General features: G+C 32.2%; 1 protein-coding gene across 2 annotated transcripts in view; it reads left to right on the forward strand.

Annotated features, from left to right (window-relative positions):
* The window catches only part of LOC115875890 (fasciclin-2), a 469599-nt gene that overhangs the window by 397099 nt on the left and 51535 nt on the right, over positions 1-20965 (forward strand). For both annotated transcript variants that reach the window (XM_030891453.1, XM_030891454.1), the window contains exon 9: positions 18528-18817. In XM_030891453.1, the coding sequence (XP_030747313.1) occupies positions 18528-18817 (290 nt within the window). The remainder of the gene's footprint in view (positions 1-18527; positions 18818-20965) is intronic.

Consider the following 20965-nt stretch of genomic DNA (forward strand, 5'->3'; position numbering starts at 1 on the left):
ACTAGCGACTTCGTTCGCGTCGAATTAATCATTTGTAATGGTGATGATAAAGCAAAGCAAAAATTTCCATTAACATACAAACTGGATAAAATTTTCTCACATTTATCTCAGCATGAGAAAAAACAATATGGCGATATTATTATATAACTTGGTAATATTTGAGGGGTAGTTTCATCTCGTTGGAATTTGACTTTCGAAAAATCCGTTTGCCAAAAATAAGCTTTTTACGTCAAGCAATTTAAGCCGAATCGTGGTTAAGAAATTACCCAACTTTTTGGAACACCCTGTATGATTTTTTAAAAAATTTCAAAATATGTAAAAAAACAAATAAATTATGCTTGTCCAAGCGTTTTCCCGAAAGACTAACCGTTTTTTAAATAACAAATATTGTAATACTTGAGGGGCGTTTTCACCCTCTTGGAATTTTAGATTCGAGAAACCCCTCCTATCGAACCTCTACACCCCACAGTCAACCCGTTTGCCAAAAATCAGCTTTAAACGTCAAGCAGTTTAAGCAGAATCGTGATTACTTAATGGTCAAATTTTATGAAACACCCTGTATAAATTTATGAAAAATCTTAAAATATGTAAAACAACAAAATAAAATATACGTGTTTAGGAGTTTTTCCGATAAAATATTTGAGGGATAATTTCACCCCCTTAGAATTCGAGTTTCAAAAAATTCCTTCTTATCGAACCTCTACACCCTAAAGTCAATCTGTTTTCCAAAAATCAGCTTTTTACGTCAAGCGCTTTAAGCAGGATCGTGATTAATCAATGACCAGATTTTCCGAAACACCCTGTATACATTTTTAAAAAATCTTAAAATATGTAAAAAAAACAAAATAAAATATACGTGTTTAAGCGTTTTTTTGGAAACTTGACTGTTTTTTAAATAAAAAATATTGTAATATTTGAGGGGTAGTTTCACCCTCTTGGAACTGGAATTTCGAAAAATCCCTTCTTATCGAACCTCTACACCCTAGAATCATCCTGTATGCCAAAATTGAGCTTCTTACGTTGAGTGGTTTGAGCAGGATCGTGATTAATCAGTATGTCAGTCACTTAAGAATTTTATATATTAGTATAGATTCTACACTTTTTTCTTGTTATTGTTTAAACTGTGTTTGGAATTTTGATAGAAATAGTTAAAAGATTAATTTTTGAGTTTTGATTTCCTGCTTTTTTTGGAAAGACTTTCCTCTCCGAAAAACTTTTTTCTTTCGAAGTTACTTTTATCTTGTCATTTAATCCCACTTTTAACATGTTTAAATACCATTTTTATAACTTACATTGTCAATAAATGATATTGGTTATTAAAATTGTTAAAAAAATATATTTCTAATAAAAATTATAACAAATATTTAATAAAAATACGAGCTACGTTACTGAACCGAATGTTAATACACGTAACGTATAGTTACTTACCGGTGAAGTTATTTTCTTATTTCTCTCGATTTTTGACAGAAATCTACCACACGCTGCACAACTAGCATTTTGCAGTCTTTTTCTGGAATTCGCAATAATGTCACTGTTAATATAAATTCTGACATAAAACATCCTTCTAGAATTACTAACTCTGCACGAAACCAATTGTAGAATAAATAAGAAATGACATAAAATAAACCCAACAAATCCACGAATTTTCAAATCAAATTCAAATATGTTGAAACGCTCAAAATTAAAACTAAACAAAAATGTCAAGGATGATATATAGTGATGCCGATGTCGCATCTAACGCATGAATATACAGGGTGAGTCTTAAATAAGTGCAAATATTTTCAGGACTGGTATATCTCGATAAAAGAAACATATTTTCTCTTTACCATTTTTCAAATAAGTCCAAAATAATCGAGTTATTTTTTTTTTGGAAAAAATTTGAGTGCCACCGGATTTTTTCTGTATTTGCATCCCTTTTACTGCCGTAACCATAGATTAAAGTTGTAAGTATGGTAATATCAGAGATTAAGTTATACCGTGGGAAAATTTGCGGTGAACAGACAATCCTAAAAGTTTTCGAAAAATATACAGTGAAATTTAAAAGAAAATGCACGGTTTTCAACATTTTTTTGCGAAAAAAAACCTCATAGACGTGTTCCTGGGGTTGAAATATACCACCCCTAAAAAATATTTGCACTTACTTAAGACTCACCCTGTATAAATAAAACTACTTATTTCTTAATTTTTTTATTTAAATCAGCCATGACAGTAGTAAGATGTCATTTTTTTTTCAAACGTCACAAAAGTATTCATTTTTGTGTACGCGACAATGAAAATATATAAAGTTTCTCCAAAAAATCTTATATAGTTCAGTCATTGGGGATTTTTGCTTGGAAAAAAGTCCGGAAGTTTTGAAACTTTGCAGGTTTATAGGTTTTGGGGTCCCTAACTAAAATCCATAAAATGCACATTTCCAGACTTGCCGCTTGCCGCCGGCGCGGCGCCGCCATCTTGCTAAGATGGCGCCCAAAATCGGTATTTTGTAAATATCTCAAAAACTATGCGTTTTTTGCAAAAATTTGAGGAGAACAAAATTAAAGAGAATAAAATTTCCTATAAAAAAGGTTCTTTGAAAATTTCCGCTAAAGTCAACCGTTTAGGCACAAAATCTCTGGAAATTTTACAATTTTGGGTAAAATATGATATACATAATATGTATAGTCGATTTTTCGAAATGAAATGTCGGTTAGTGTTCACTAAAACTAGTTTTAGTTTAGTTTCTTCAATTTTGTCATGAGACAGTGGCGTACCATTAATTCGCTAATTAATTTATGAATAATTAATTTTAATTACTGAAAATGTGTACTTGTTTCCACACCACCCAAGAGGTAAAGTACATGGCGCGTTTATTTTAACGTGGTCTCCCCGGAGGCCTACTCCACTAGGTAAATTAAAAACTTTAACTTATCTGCACAAGCCCGACGGACCTGACTCATTGATGTCAAAGTCGATCAGGGTGGTCTCTCAATACGTCCAACTCTTCATCTTCAGCCGTCAAAGAAATATCTACAGGCAAGTCCAACTCCTCTTCATCGGATTCGTCGAGTGACACTTCAGTGACGTTGTCACAGGATTTCCCATTGCAGTATGCACAGATCATTGAACATTTTAATCCTGCTTTTCTGCATCCGCAGGCTTTACCATATTTGTTGGTTTTGCATTTACAGGATAAAAATGCCAATTGGGATTTTGGAGCTGGATGTTTCAACGTTGTGATTGGAGTAATGCCTGCTTTTGTTTTCTTCCAACCCCATTCTTCGGCATCTTTGGTACAACCAGACCAGGGGCGGATACAGAAATTTTTTTTAGGGGAGGGCCAAATAAAAAGTAATGTAGAATATGATTTTTAGGGCGCAATTTTTAATCCAAAAGCCTAATATTTGACACAATTTAGAGACTTTAGGGGGGCCCGGGCCCCATGGCCCCCCTCTGTATCCGCCACTGAACCAGACCAATGCTGAACCTGGTGGTAAGTTCGCAATGAATGCTGTCCAGCACGACAATTAATTATTCATAAATTAATGAGCGAATTAGTGATACGCCACTGTTTCATGACAAAATTGAAGAAACTAAACTAAAACTAGTTTTAGTGCACCCTAATCGACATTTGATTTCGGAAAATCTACTATACATAATATATCATATTTTACGCAAAATTGTAAAATTTCCAGGGATTTTGTGCCTAAACGGTTGACTTTAGCGAAAATTTTCATAAAACCTATTTTATAGGAAATTTTATTCTCTTTAATTTTCCTCTCCTCAAATTTTTGCTAAAAACGCATAGTTTTCGAGATATTCACAAAATACCGATTTTGGGCGCCATCTTGGCAAGATGGCGACGCCGGCGGCTAGTCTGGGAATGTGCATTTTATGGATGGATTATGGACCCCAAAACCTATAAACCTGCAAAGTTTCAAAACTTCCCGACTTTTTTCCAAGCAGGCTCCTTTTTTGATCCCCAATGACTGAGCTAATATGGGTATTTCGCCACTGCAAGAAAATCTACAGAATAAAATAGTTATTTTTTGTAAACACTGCTTCGTTAATCCAACGGAAACTACTTGTCAGCAGTTTAAAAAGAGAACGTCACCGATTTGTATAGACGTATCTGTTTAAAAAAAAACTAAAGTGTTCTCGAAGAGTTGCATTTAAATATTATAAATAGTTTTTTTTTCATTATTCTTCGTATTTATTTGCTTCCGACGACGGAAAGAGATAAACTTTTCGAAACGTTAAGCATTTTTTTGTTCGTTAGGCAAATTTATTTTTATCTGTAAACCTAACTGCCGACAAATAGTTTCCATTGGATTAACGCAGCAGTGTTTACAAAAAATAACTATTTTATTTTGTAGATTTTCTTGCAGTGCCAAAATACCCATATAGGATTTTTTTGGAGAGATGAATCCGTCACATAGGTATAGACATTTTTTAATATAAAAAGTAATTTTAACATTTAGGCATAAAAGTACGAAAATATATTATTAAACTGGTTTTTATATATTAACCATATTTTCTCGATATACAGGGTGCTACAAATTCGAGGTACGAGCATTGGTAACTCGGTAACCGTAACAGATACGAACATGGTTAAATTGGGGCAAAGTTGCGCTTTGGGATGTTTTGGTTGCCACCAAGATGCGATCAAAAAAGTTTTAAAAATTTCAAGTATTTTTGGGTTTTTTGGAAAAAACGGATATTTTTGAAAATCAATTTTATTTTTTCCTGTCGTTACTTTTTAGAAAATCAAAAAACTAATTGCACATTCTCATAGCCACTTTAGTAGGGCTATATGATAGTATTTTTAGATTTTCAAATTAGCTAATAATTTGTGAGATACAGAGGCCAACTTAAATCTTTTAAATACGGACCTGCATTTTTTATTTCAGATTTTGAAAGAACTCGCTCTCCTGAGTACAATGATATGCCACACTTAATATTTTTTTTTTGTTTTGGAAATTTGCACACAATTTGTTTAAACTAATTTCAAGTCCGGCTCTGTTTTTTTAATATTTAATATATTCATCGTTACAGTATTGATAAGCTTTCAAAGTTAACAGTGACGTGGGTTGAATACGGAAAATCAAATGCAATAAATAAATAAAAAACAATTTAAATAAAATATAATATAAACAATCAAATCATTTCCCCGGAAGATGGATTGGAAATGGTAGAGCACAGTATCAAGAACGGTAAACTAATAGCACAGAATATCTAGCTACGCAACAGAAGCCTCGTTACATGTAAAAAATCGTAGGTCTCAAAAGGAGACAGGCTTTTAAAGCCTGTCTCCAAATCAGATATTTTGATGCGGTAGTTTCACTACTACATAACAGAGGGCGATAAATTTAAAAGAAAACAGTTTTCTACAAACGAAATTTAAAAGAATTTTATGCAGTGTTGCCATTGTGTAATTTATATTGTAATACTTCCTGATAAAATCTACGTTCAAATTTGCTACATCTTACTACTATTATGACACCACTTCCTGACGTTCGATTGTGTTCATACCGTATGATCGGGAAAAAACGGCGTTAGCGATGGCTATGAAATGAAAATCGCTGTCATTTTATGTGTAAATTTATATGGGAAATGTCATCGATCGTCTTTTCCCAGCCAACTGGACGCCGTTTTTTTCGGTATCATACTGTATTTGATATATACTTGCGTATTTTTCATGACATTGCAATATTATGGTATCATGAAGCATATCAAGTGATACCGTAATATAGTACCATATTACGATACATGGCGTTCGATTGGGCTTAAACTTGGTATATTTATATTACGTATCTTCAGTGACATTGTAATATTATGGTACCATGAAGCATATCAAGAGGTACCATAATAGTACCATATACGATACCATTTCCTGGCGTGCGATTGGACTTATACTTGGTATAGTAAGTATCTTCAGTGACATTTTAATATGATGGTACTATGATGCATATAAAGTGGTACCTTAATATAGTACCATATTACGATACCACTTCCTGACGTTCGATTGGGCTCATATTTGACTATACTTGCGTATATTTTGATGACATTACAATATTATGATACCATGAAGCATATCAAGGGGTACCATAATGTAGTACCATATTACGATACCATTTCCTGTCTTTTCGATTGAGCTCATATTTGATATACTTGCGTATTTTTGATGACATTGCAATATTATGATACCATGAAGCATATCAAGGGGTACCATAATGTAGTACCATATTACGATACCATTTCCTGGCGTTCGATTGGGCCCAAATTTGATATACTTGTGTTTCTTTATAAAGATTTGTTTAATTAATAATTTTAATTTATTTTACGAATTTTAATTTATTGTACGATGTCGTGACAGCAACTTTTATGCCGAACTAATATATTATTAATTGTACCTGTGTCACTTTTTAAAATCTACCTAGGTCTATATAAATAACATGGCAAACAGAAAAAATTTGTTATTATAGTATTTTTTTGATCAATTAACATTTTTTGTAGTGCATTTTAATAAATAATTTCCATTATTATTAAACGTATATTTCATTACTAACGTTTCAGCATTAATAAATATCACTATCAATCGCCCTGTATATTATTAATTTTAAAGGTAATTAAAGTTATTTTCTTAGTTAACATAATAAAGTAGTGTATATTAAAAATGTATTTTGAGAGCATATGTTTTCTAATTAATTTTTTTATTTTTATTACGTTCATTTTGTGTTGTGGATTGTGACAAAGTGTATACTAAGTGCCCACGATTTTGTTTATTAATTATTTTAAAGCAAAATATGGAAGTACTCTAAAAAGAATGCTTGCAAAAGGTGATGCTGGGAACTGCTGTTCTTAAAAATACATTATCCGAGTATTTAATACGATTTATACAGTTAATTTTCTATACTGCATACATATAAGGTGTTTAAATAAATAAACTAAATAATTAACGTTTTGCATTCGGTAACCAATAATGCACGTGTATGTATTATTGGTTGCCGGATGAGGACTAATAACCATGACAAGGGCTACAATGAGGTCACAAAGCGAGTAGTTTTCGCATGCACTTGGCGGACACTTTTGGCTGAATGAGCAGTCCTATTAGGTTAACTGTTCTTGGAGCAGTATAATGGCCAGCGAGGTTCCTGGACCGTCTGATGACGTCAAGTAATTCGACAGGTCCAACTTTTACAAAAAAGTGAAATCAACACATCTAGGCAGTTACAATAAAGAGTACAAAATGCATTCGAAAGTATAAGAAGAAGATCTATTCAAAAGTTAATAATAAATATAAATAAAATTGAACGAAAAATAAATTTGTGCAATATGGAGGGTGGTAACCCTTTTGAACATGTAGACTATGTAGAGCATTAGAAATTAGTTTGTAGAAGTTAATTTAGTCATAATAACTACGATTAATATTATGCAAATTATTAGATCATACACTAAGAATTTCAAATTCACAATAAGAAAAGTTAAAAATAATAGCTTTAAATTGCTGATCTGGATATTATTTATTTGGATCTTTCAATTGACTCAATTTTCCTTATTCAATGTTGATTAGCACTGATCAATATTTTTGCGATGAATATAATCAGATTAAATAATTTAAAAAACAGGGTTGGACTTGAAATTTTTTTAAATAATAATTAAATAGCTTTGTTGTACCCAAAACAACAAAAAAAGTATAAAGTGTGGAATATCATTGTACTCAGGATACCAAGTTCTTTCAAAATCTGAAATAAAAAATGCAGGTCCGTATTTAAAAAAATTAAGTTTACCTCTGTATCTCACAAATCATCAGCTAATTTCAAAATCTAAAAATACTTTCAGATAGCCCTAATAAAGTTATGAGAATGTGCAATTAGTTTTTTGATTTTCTAAAAAGTAAAGACAGGAAAAAATAAAGTTAGTTTTCAAAAAATCCGTTTTTTCCAAAAAACTCGGCAATCCTTGAAATTTTTAAAACTTTTTTGATGGCATCTTGGTGAACAGCCCTAGGCGCAACTTTGCCCCAATTTAACTATCTTCGTATCTATTACGGTTTCCGGAGATACCAATGCTCGTACCTCGAATTTGTAGCACCCTGTATAATTACTTACAAGCTATTACTTTTAAATCTGCTTATATTATTTTGAACGTTTAAAATTGTTTAAAAAATGATTTGTCACGTTTGAAAAAAATTCACAGTCCTTTACAAAGATGCAACCGGGGGGCATTGAAAATGATGAATAAAAACGTAAAAATATGATTAGTGTTAATATGAGTGTATTATATACATATGTTTAAATAACAAACTTAACAAAAAACAACAGATTTAAAGATTCACTGAAAAAGTAGTAATGTTAACATTAAATAAAACATTATCAATAATAATTATGCGATCGCCACCTATCCGTAAAACAAATAAGCAAAAAAACAAAATAACATACAAAACATCTGGTTAACATGATGACAGATCATGATCGATGACAGATAAAGAATTCTTACGGAAAGTTTCACTTTACGATATAATTTTTTAACTGTTAAAGGCAAACCCCATTTAAACACAAAACTTTTTAATACCTACTACTATATCTAAAAGACATTTTTTTTTAAATTACTAAATTCTTAGCCACGCTTCTGTTTTTCTTGGCTGTTGTGCGTCACGTCACAGATTAACAGACCCACGTTTGCACCACAAGGCGATGCTGCAGACCACTAGGTAGAGAAATTTATGTTATACAACTTGTAGTCAATCTACACAAATATTATCAAAAGCTTTTTTTCTTATAAAATGTGTTCAGATTTTGTAAAAAGTATAAGTCAAAATCGCAAAACTTAAAATTGATGAGTTTCTTAGTTTTTAACTAATATAGTGGCGAATTACAAAAATTCCTTTTCAATGAAAATTAATCAGTTACATAAAATAATTTAATAAATTACTAGCTTTTTCCCGCGACTACGTTCTACGTTCGCGTTACACCTCGAATCGTTCATGCATTGATTTAAATGATTTTCTACTTCTTTATAGAGAGCTAGTGAGCATAGATGTTTTTTTATTTTTCATCTTTTTTTATTTATTAAGAGCACTAATACTCTCTTTATAGGTTATTTTTTATTCTTTGAAGGATAATTGAGGAAGATATATTTCGTTATGATGTCACTAAATAAACCCTTGTATAAAATTTTATACTGTCTGGTTTATAATGTTATGGTATTACATTTTCGTACAGCAAACTTTCATTCCCTATTCTACTCCCTAAGAGCGCTTGCACATACACCGGCAAAATCGGTGCCGGTGCCGGAACTGAAATCGATTGTATATAAATAAATTAGCTCCTTCACATATCTCCGATCCGGCTAAATAGTCGTGGACCGGCAAATACAATAGAATTAAATACAACTGTCGGAACGTGTGCAAAGCCAGCGTCGGCTCCGGTACCGATTTTGCCGGTGTGCGTGCAATCGCACTAAGAGTATACATTTCATAAATTCGCTTTACCTTTGTGCCAATTTTTATGTGTATAATCCAGAGGTCACCAAGTTTTATATAAATTTTTACTAACTTTACCCATTTGGTTGATGAATTTCAAAAATTTCTTCTAATTCTTTTTGTAGGATTTCATTCTTCTAGACCAAATAGTAAGGAATTTTCATACAACACACTGTTCAGACATAATTTTACTCTCTAAGAGGATGAATTTCTTAAAATCGCTTTGTGTAGCTAATTCACTAATGTCGTTTAAACGAACCTTTGTGCTAATATTTATGTAGCTAAAGCTGGCGGTATGAACTCACTCCTAAAATATCTAAAGACTTAATATATTGTTACGGATTCCGTGGGTCCACTATTTAAACTCACGATAAAATACTTAACGAATTTATTTGTCTCACTCTGTACACACAACTTATACTATTTTCAACACAAGTTATGCAACTACTATTACTCTAACGGTATTTCGCGGTATTATCAAACTTCAGACTTCAGACTATCTTCAGACTTCAGACTTCAAACTTGTCCAACTGTCAAAGCGCGGGCCTTATATACCCCCTGGCGGTTGTTTCTAGATTTTTCTAAAGAATTCTATAATTTTCTTTACTTTCTGGCGGACGCGCCAGGTTCCTCAATGCACGTTGCGATTTTTTAGCAGTATGCAGTTATGCAACCAATAATACACCTTGGCATTGCCCCCTTCTCAAATTTGATCGTCCCGATCAAGGTTTCCTGTCTGGTATCTCTTCAATCGATCCAGATGAACTACTTTCATCTTACTTCTAGGGCTGCGTTGAATCCGGTACACAACATCATTTATCCTCTTGATGACTGTATAAGGACCTTCCCATGCTGGAGTTAACTTTGGGGACCTCCCTTTCTTGCGCTGTGGGTTATATAACCATACCATATCGTCCTGTTGAAATCCCGTAGAATTAGCTCTGAGGTCGTAACGAGCTTTCATCCGGTCACTGGCTAGCGTAATCTTACTTCTCACGGCCTTATGAATTCCCAATAACCTTTCCTTCAGTTCATCCGCGTAGTCCTCTACGTTCGTGGTGCTGTCGTCTGGTGATCCGAACACCAAGTCACAAGGCAACCGTAATTCTCGACCAAATAAAATCTTCGATGGTGAAAGTCCGGTGGTGTTGTGAACTGCACTTCTATATGCCATTAAGAATAGTGGTATATGCTGATCCCAATCTCTTTGATGTTCATCCACCATTTTCGAGAGATGTTCTTCAATGGTCTTATTGAATCTCTCGACCATCCCATCAGACTGCGGATTTAAAGCTGTTGTCCTAGTCTTGTGAATACCAAGCAGATCACACATCTTCTGGAACAGTCTTGATCGAAGTTCCTTCCTTGATCAGTGTGAAGCTCTAAAGGAATTCCAAATCTACTGAAGACATTATTGACCAATACTTCAGCTACAGTCGATGCTTCTTGGTTTGGAATGGCGAAAAGTTTTGGCCATTTACTGAAATAATCCATCGCCACTAAAACGTACTTCTGACCAAAACAGACTTCAGACTATCTTCAGACTTCAGACTTCAAACTTGTCAAACTGTCAAAGCGCGGGCCTTATATACCCCCTGGCGGTTGTTTCTAGATTTTTCTAAAGAATTCTATAATTTTCTTTACTTTCTGGCGAATGCGCCAGGTTCCTCAATGCACGTTGCGATTTTTTTAGCAGTATGCAGTTATGCAACCAGTAATACACCTTGACAATATAATCTAACTGACACACCACTGACAATGACAAATAATTTATTTCTGGAGGTATTGTGTGTAGGTGTTTTTCAGGTATGTTTTAGTATTTAGTCGTTTTACACAAAGAAATAGCCATTAAGCACTATAAAAATATTTCATAACAAATCTACACATATATACCTTTCATTTAAAAAAAGAATCATCAAGATTGGTAAAGCGGTTTCGCCGGGGATGGATGCAACAAAAAAACCCTTTGAGTTTTTATATATGTATGGATTAATTATTTTTCCAACATATTTTACTTTGCAAATTTTTATAAATATTCAGACTCGCCAATATCGTACTCCACCGTGTTCAGCCTGTTTAGCCAAACGTAGGCCGATTCCTCTTCGGCGGCGTCGTGACCCTGGCTGAAGGAAGAGTCTTGAAGACGCTCATCCGCGCATAGGAATAAGTTGACTGCGTAGCGTATTGCGTATTAATCGATTCTGAAACTTTCTTTGTCGTGTATAACATGTTACGCAAGTTTATTATTTTAATCTCGATTTTAATAGAAAAATGTGTGAAATGCCACCTGAATATCTTCCGCCATGACATGTTTTTTCTTTTTTGTTATGGTAAAGTGATTTGTATAAACTTTATTCAATAACGTATATTTTCCTCCATTTGTGATTTTTTAATTTTAAGCGAAAATTAAGTATAACATTTTAGGAAAAAGAAACACTGTAATATTTAAAAGAATAAGAAGAAATTAGTCTTATTTTGAAAGGAAAATATAGAAAAAACTCTTTCTATAGAAAAAGTCTTTATACTTATTACTTCGCATAACTTGAAGAATATCTACTTTTAATAATGAACACTTCAGAAATACACCAGTAAAAACATTCATTATTTGAGATTAAAACTCGAATTAAATTATAAATATTAGTTACCTATGTTGTTATAGCTTTTATAGGCCTGTTTAACGACTTATAAGTTACCTGGCGAAAAAATCTGTGCGCGAACCTACCACTATTGTTACAGGTTAATTCGTTAAAGAAATATGTTACACAAATTAAAAACGCTAAAATTTTAATGGTATTACTTGTGCATTATTGGCCTTATAATGCAATTAGTTGGAATTATATCTTCTTTAAATATAATTAGACTTTTTAACGACTTTTAAGATACCTAGGAAAAAATCTGTGCACGTACCTTCCACTATTGTTACAGGTTAATTCGTTAAACAAATGTGTTACATATTATTCGTGGTATTAGTGGTATTATATTGGAATCAGCTTGGTATTAGTGGGGCATTATATGAGAAATTTTGGTATTTAATTTGTATTTATGGCATTACTTTGGCATTAGTATACAGACATTTGCCAGCTGTTTACTCCTTGTAGATAATCAAAAAGTTTTTTGATAAAAGTTGCTTTTTATGTCAGATCATTTCTATGAAAAATTACATTAGATTTTTATTAAAGACGCTGGGTAATTAAAACATTGACTAATAAAGCTTGTCCACTTTAAATAAGGGTCACGAAATAATCTCCTTAGAGTGTTTGGGTTAAGGGGTGTATAATAATTTAATCCTTGTTTTATAATAAAAACCATAAAATATTTATTTGTGAGTAAAATAATGCAATGGTTGGATATCTCTCCTTTATAATTAGGTGACTAAAAATACACTAAAATAATTAGAAAAAAAATCTTGTAATTATTTAGTAATTACGTCAATATTAATTAATTGGCTTTCTAGTCTATTTTATTTTATGTACAAATATATTATTAAATTTTAATCTAAGCATTAAGGAATAAAACACTTTATGCCCTCTTATATCGTAAGAGTTTTACGAAATATACTCCTGGTTACACCCGTTACAGAAAACAGTGTAAGGGGTGTAAATAAATTGTATAATCACTGTTTTTGATAATAAAAACTATAAAACATTTCTTATTTGTGAGATTAAAAAAAACAATGCATTGGTTAAAATAAGTACATTCAATACATATGTATGTGTTAGACATTTATATGCCCAGTATATTTTTGTTTAACAAACCAATCAGGAAAAAATCCAAAACCTACCGTTATAGGAGGTATAAGATGATTAAACTTATACATATAATGACAACTACTTATCGGATAACAAATTAATTACTACTGTCAGCTACTGTCTAGGTAGAATATACCTAGAGTACCTACACCTACCTATGATGTAGGTAGATTAAAGCTTATTTTGACTTTACCTCTCACTTAGGTGTCACAAGCTGAATTTTTCAGGAATGGAAGTACAGTACATGATATGGGGACCCTTATTCCGAAAGTAGTACAAAATTAGACCGGGTAAAAGGGCACTATCATCAAAAATCGATATATTAATTCCACCGTATATAGAAAACAAATACTTATTTTTTGATCCAGTACACAATAAAGTCTTTGTAGGGAGTAATTTTTTATAATTATTTACAATAAAAAACATTTCCATTAGCGCTTATGACCAAAAAAAACTTTAAACATGAATAACTCATTTCAATCATGCGAAAATTTGGTTTAAAAATAGACTTTTTTTAATATAACTTTCATTTAACGAAAAACGAAGGCCTAAATGAAAAAAAAAACAATTTAAAAGTTTCGCTTATGTCTTGACAAGGTATCAAAGCAAACCCCATATTTTTGCTTTTAAACTAATAAAGATATATCAATAAACAATTAGCGATGTAATGATTTCCTATACCCTTGTATATATGACGTCATGGTGTGGCAAATGTAGCATTTTAATTCGATTTGGGCTCCCTTACATAGGATAACAGAAACATTTTCAATGTTAAAAAAATAGCATAATATTCTATTCCGAATAAAAATGACTTTTTTGCCTCACCTGTAATGTCACGTACAGTCTCGCCACAAAAAGTATCATTTTTACTCCTAATAAAACAATATACTACTGTTTTTAGTTTGTAATTCATTTTCAATGATTCAGTCATATTTTTCCTCATATGATCTATACTTTTTGAATGTTATTGACTATATTATTACTTAATTGTTTCATTATTTACATATCTTATTTTTATACACAAAATTCGACATTTTTTAAGATGAATTTCTGTTTATGACGTAACGATTATAGTTACAGAGTTGAGCAACATGAAAGGGTAAGTTTTACTAAACTTTGAAGTTCACCTCAGGGCAAGTACACTGATATATTCAACAAGTTTGTGCTTTATCATAGTCTTGTGAACATAATTAAATTATTATACAGGCACTACCAGAACAGTATATTATATTTTCAATTAATTTCTAAAGAAAATGTTTAACTAAAATATGTTATGTGATTTTCTGATTAATTGTATATTAAAGATTGTGTTTCAAAGGAATATAATCACAATAATAATTTTCTCTATAACTGTTTAATAAATAACTTGTCCATCACAATATAGGGTGTTTCAAAAAACATGTACCATCTCTCGTGGGGAGATTCCTCATGTGAAAATAAGATTTTTTTATCAACATAGATCCGATTCTGCTTTGTTTCGTAGCTACAGAGGGTTAAGTTTTTTTTCGATTTATTATAATTTTCTTCCAAATTTGTTTTGCTACATATAATGCTAAAAAGTGTCGGCAGATATAATGCTAAAAAGTGTCGGCAACAGGGACGTGAATGTAGTCCGTTTAATGCCGATTAAAAGTTGTCTCTTAATATTTTGTCGAATTTAGTCTCCGTAATAAGAGAGACAAACGCAATTTTATTAATTTACCTTAATCCAAGTCTAATAGCAACATTTATTTTTTTAAAGTCATTAACCGGTTAAAGTGTTAAATAAGTAATTGATTCCTCTTCAAAAAATACGAGAAAATGCTCTTATAAACATAAAAAATGCGTAAGGTTACAGGATGTTAATTAAAACTTCTAAAAATAGTTTTTTTGTGTTTGTTTGTCACTGGTAAATCTGTCATAAATAAAGCATTAAAATATATCGCACTTACAGTAATTTTTACCCTCAAAATTTCATTCAAATAGCTAAAAGCACTTAGAAGAAAGTTATAATAAAGAACTGAGACCCCTGAAGCTACGAAGCAAAATAGAATCAGACTTGTGTCTATAAAAAAATAAATCTTATATACTTTTACGTAGTAAATCTCCTCACGAGGAGATGGGACATGTTTTTTGAAACATCCTGTATAAAGACATTTTTGAAAAATCTAAAAAGTTTTGGCCAATATTCACATATTTACCAAAATAAAAAATAACAATGCAGTGGATACATAGGGTATCTGAGTACTAGGGTGGGCAGAAAAAATCATTTTTCGAAATCTAACCTGGCATAGTAAAAGAATGTTGTAATATGGTTAGAACATGAAGTGAAATTTTTTTGGAATTTTAAAAAAAAATTAACCGCGCCCCGGGGGTGTAAATGAATTTTTTTTAGGTTTGAAAAAGATTAAAGTAAAGATTTCAGTTAACGTCTCCTTTTTGCTGCCAGAGCTAATCTGGACTGGGCCTACTTTGTTTACGCGGAATCCGAACCGCGGTCCTCGGCCATATCATGGTCAATGGCCTACCGACTTGACAAGTGTCTAAATCGACTCTTACTCACGAGATATCCGATCTCGTCTGGCCTCGAAGCGGCGTGAATGAGGTGTGTGTGAATAGATTTTACACTTTTGCCTTTTTTCTTTCTTGAATAGCAAAAATCTAATGAATAAAGGCTCCCTCATTACAGGAAAAAAAGTTGGTCAAAATATTTTATTATTTAGTCGCACCCCTGGTAATATTAAAATATTATTTCCAATTTTTTTCCTCAATATAACTAAGGTAGTATGTTTCACTTTTACACTATTCCAGGTCAAAATATTGAAGTTGAAAAAAAAAATTTTTTAGTGCTCCTGGGGCGCGGCTAAATTTTTTTTGAAAATTCTCAAAAAAAATTTGCCTTAATCGTTTACCTATCCTACCACTTTTTTACTATGCCAACTCAGATTTCCAAAAAAACATTTTGGGCTTTTTTCGGCCCACCCTACTGAGTACTATCTGATCCAGATACAACATATACTCTGTTTTTTTTCTCAGGTAAGATTTCGACAGACGATGACAGAAAAAAAGCAGATGACTTCCACACCAATCCATTTATTTCACTAAAAAAAGTTTCTAATATTTTTTAAGGTAACTATGGATGGGTTTATAAGTAAATACGCCATGCGTCGTCTCTTGTTGTTTTTAAACAGTTTTATGGTTTATTTCAAAAACGACAGATCATATTTCAATATCATTGGTTTGACGCAACGATGAACGACAAACGGACTCCGATGCGTATGAACTCGACTTAAGATTTTTGAGAGTTGTCAAACTTTTGCCAAATTAAGGTTATAATTTTGTGTCAAATAGAAATGATAAATATTTTGCATTTTGCATTTTGGACTGTGTTGTTACTTGTGTTTCGTGTTTTTTAAAATTAAGTGGAGGAAAACTCGAGGGAAAATTAAGTGTTGACCCAGACCATAGTTTACAGTTAATATTCGGTGCCCAGAGACCGCCAAAAACAAAGTTTGTCAGAGACTATGGCCAGAGTGTTGTATTAGCCACAAATAAAGTTGTATATCATCTCGTATCTATATGGTACCAAAAACTGGAGTATCTGTAAAATAACATCACACGATAGGTAAATAATACATTTTAGTACTAGCAGAAAAAATTAAGATTAAAGTTAATTAACCAAGATTAGATTTTTCAGTTTTATACAGATTTTTTTCACAATATTTTGAAGTAATCACCTGTTACTCAAAATTTAAATATATTAATTATGCGTTCCAATTGTACCAACTTATTTCTTTCTAAAATAAAATAAACTACTTTGAAATTAAAATGACAGACACATCTATCACTGTCAAGGATTTTGTCGTTGGACAGACTTATACCGGTAGACAGAACTGGCACTACAAAACGCTACTGTCTGGAGTTATAGAAGGATATTTTTTAATTTTTACTGTAAATTTCATATCATATAAGGTATATGTTTCATCGCACAAAATGTATGTCTTACTTTGTTAAAATGATATAGTATCGTTACTCCCAAAGATATCTAATAAGGTGCGTATTCATTATCCGAACGAACGAACGAACGAATGAAAGTGCGGTTTATTTAGACGGGGACCGAACGCATGCGGCCGTTCGTTCGTTCGTTCGCTCGACCATCCGTTTCGAGTCGGTACATCAAAGGCGTTCGCCAACAAATGCCTCCGGTCTTCTCGTGCGGTTCTATAGTACGGTCCCCGTCCATACCACTAGTGAACATTCGTTCGTTCGTTCGTTCGTTCGTGCGGATAATGAATACGCACCATGGGTAGACAGAACACTCAATTCATGAAACTCAATTTTTTAGAATCATACATGGTTTGACACTTTTATGAGAGTTAAAAAGAGATGGGTACATAAATATGACAACACGGTTGAGTTTCGTCTATCTTTCTGTCATTTGGCTTTATCAGTGGCGTGACGGTGGCGTGATGTTTTTTTTTATCAAAAATTAATTGGGATTGCCTCATACCAATTTCCATTATAACTAGTTTTGCCTGAGGTGTAACTGAGGGTAACTCTAATTTCACAATCGAAAGCGCCAACAAATAAGAAAATATACGTATTTTTATAATAATCTTATAGTTAAAATTATCTAAATACGCTACTGTAAGCATGGCTAAAGGTAAAAAAAACGTAATGAAACTTACCGTCGAAATATCAATTCCGGGTTAGAATCTATCCAAGAAACAATGCACTGGCGAACCATCGGAGATAGTTAAAAACTAATTTAAATTAATAGTTTTCTTTGCAATAAACACTAATAATTATTAGAAAGTTGTTCAAAAGCTACAAAAACTTTCAACTACCGAAGAACATATACAAACTACCGAAGAAAACTCACAACGGCGCGCTGTCAAATATAAGTTGAATGAAAACAAATGAAAACGTCAAATGTCAGCGTAATTCCTACAGATTTCGACAATTTCGTAGTAAAGATGAATCCACAGCGATGCCGCTAGTTGTCATTGTAATTTTCCTAATATAATTTAATCAGAAAACTAAAAATAATTTTAAAGGTATAATCCTGGTACAATCTATGTATATTAATTAAAGTTATATACCTATACAAATATTTAGTTTAACATTTCTATAGGTACCCAAAACCATTAATAACAATAACAACATTTGGAACTCGAACCGTATTCTATCACATACCGTGTGAATCTGTCATCATCGATTTTTGCGGAACACGGTTCGTGATCGCGATAAAATGTAAATTGTTTTGTCTCCCTTTATTTAGATGTCTTTGGTTACGCCCAGTCATATATTTCCCCCAATACTGATTTAATCTCTTCCAGGTGCTCCATATATTCTGGAGAACCTTATACCGGAAGTGACGTACCATTTCCGATTTGCGGCCAGGAACGAAGTAGGAATAGGTCCATGGATTAACGGAGAGACCATCACAATGCCCAGAAGGTCTACACCGGCGGAACCGCGAATTTTGCTGCCATCATTAGTGGTCAGTGACGAGTTACCGATAGACGAAGAAGTAGTCAGTCCTTATTCGAATCATTTCGAGCTGAGATGGAATGTTCCAGCTGATAATGGTGAACCGATAGACTATTACGACATTCGACACTGTGTGGTGAGTATTATAATATTATAGATACCATGTTTTTTTCATTTTTAACAAGGTATAAACGAGAATTATCTGCCATGCGGTAAAATTAACCTCATAAAGTATAGATAAAATCGATTCAACCAGCAACCAACACCACAAATATCCATATAAATGTGGTTAATAATAACCCCCTCACATACATTCTACATTCTACAACGTATAAGGTTATAAGACATATTTTCGTACCTATTTTAATATTTTTAGCCCCACTCTAAATTAAAACTCACTACGCCTATGATACTGTACAGTACAGGGTGGCGCCTCTCATACGCCGCGGAGGCTCCAAGGAGAACAACAGTTTGAATTGAAATGAAATTTTGTGAGTTTATGTAGGTTAATTCAGAGCATTTTTTAAAAATATAGAGAGTTCTATAGGGTGTCCCTAAAAAAAGTTACATATCAAAGTTGTATATTTTGTAATGGAACACTTTATATATTAACTGATTTTCAGATTCTGGGAGAAAAATAAAGGTGAGAAGTATATAACTAAAATGTAAGGTTTTTGACATATTTAACATTTTCTAAAAATGAAGAACAATTTGTAAATTACAATAAAAGCTACCTAAATTGGAATTTACCCGGTATAGCCTAATATGTAGTTAAATTAACTTTTGTACTTTAAATCAAATTAAAACTTGATCCAAAAAGTTATAGGTGAGACAAAACAATATTGAAAAAAATAATAATAAATACTGAGACAAAATTAATATTGAAAATTGGTCACCTTAAAAGCATGTTACTCTCTTATTTTAAATGGAACACCCAGTATATTATTCCGATATTCAATGGAGAATTCATGTCTCTTTAAAATACTATTAAGGTTGTCTACCCCTCAAACAAAGATTTTCTTAGATATTTTCATTTACATGGTTTGATCTGAGTAGATCTTTATTATTTCATAAAATCTAGGTGGCTGTGATATGTCTTACGTTACTTCAATATAGCTGCCTAATTAGTCCAACTTTAACCACTAGTTGCAGTTTCATTTTATGTCAGTTAAAACAAACAAATTTCTCAGAACTGAATTTCTCGAAAATGCAAACTTGACAAATGATCCTATTAGTTGGTGGATGCAGTGCAAAATGCAGTGTGCATTCACCAATTAATAGAATACTTAAATGCTCCTGATTTTATCTAGTCTGTTTTTTTTATGGGGATATGTTAAAGACAGTGTATACAAAACTCGACCAACTATATTGTCGACAACATGAGAGAAATGATTGTAGATGCTTTTCAAGGTAGAACTCCATATATGCCTTTTAAAATGAAAAGATCCTTTTGAAAAGGCAATCGTTTTAAGCAGTAACCAGGAAAGGAAGCATTTGGAGCATTTGATTTCATCTAGCTAATTTCTGTCACATAATTATAGGTTTATATCTAGTTTTAATTCTGTAATAATTAAAATATGTTTTAAACGTGTATCTTTTTATTATCCTTGAGTATTTTACTCTACAATCTTTAATTTTTGTTAAATTACCAAAAGGTAATATCACACAGCCACCTAGATTGTTTCAAGTAATAAAGATTGACTGACGCAAAATCATATAAATTAAAATATGTGGGAAAATCTTTGTCTGAGGGGTGGGCAACCTTAATAATATTTTGAAGATATATAAATTCCCCATCGAACACCGGAAAAATATACTGGGTGTTCCATTTAAAATAAAGGAGTAACTTGCTTTTAAAAGTGACTAATGTTCCATATTAATTTTGTCTCACCCTGTATAACTTTTCGGGACAAATGTCAATTTGTTTTAACAAACAGTGGATACTGTAATTAAATATCAGGCTATAAAAGGTCAATTAAAATTTAGGTACCTGTCATCCAAATTTAAAATTTACTCTTCATTTTCACAAAATGTGAAATATGTCAAGATCCTTAGATTTTAGGTATATGCTTCTTTAATAAAATTCACCTTTGTTTTTTTACTAAAATCCGAAAATCAATTAATATATAGGGTGTTCCATTAGAAAAAACACAACTTTGATGTGTAACTTTTTTTGGGTACACCCTGTATAATACTATATATTTTTATAAAATGCTTTCAGTTAACCTACATATGCTGCCAAAATTTCATTTCGATATAAATTACCGTTCTCCTTGGAGCTTCC

Source organism: Sitophilus oryzae, unplaced genomic scaffold (assembly GCF_002938485.1).
Source record: "Sitophilus oryzae breed Bouriz unplaced genomic scaffold, Soryzae_2.0 scaffold_1396_pilon_pilon, whole genome shotgun sequence".
NCBI lineage: Eukaryota > Metazoa > Arthropoda > Insecta > Coleoptera > Curculionidae > Sitophilus > Sitophilus oryzae.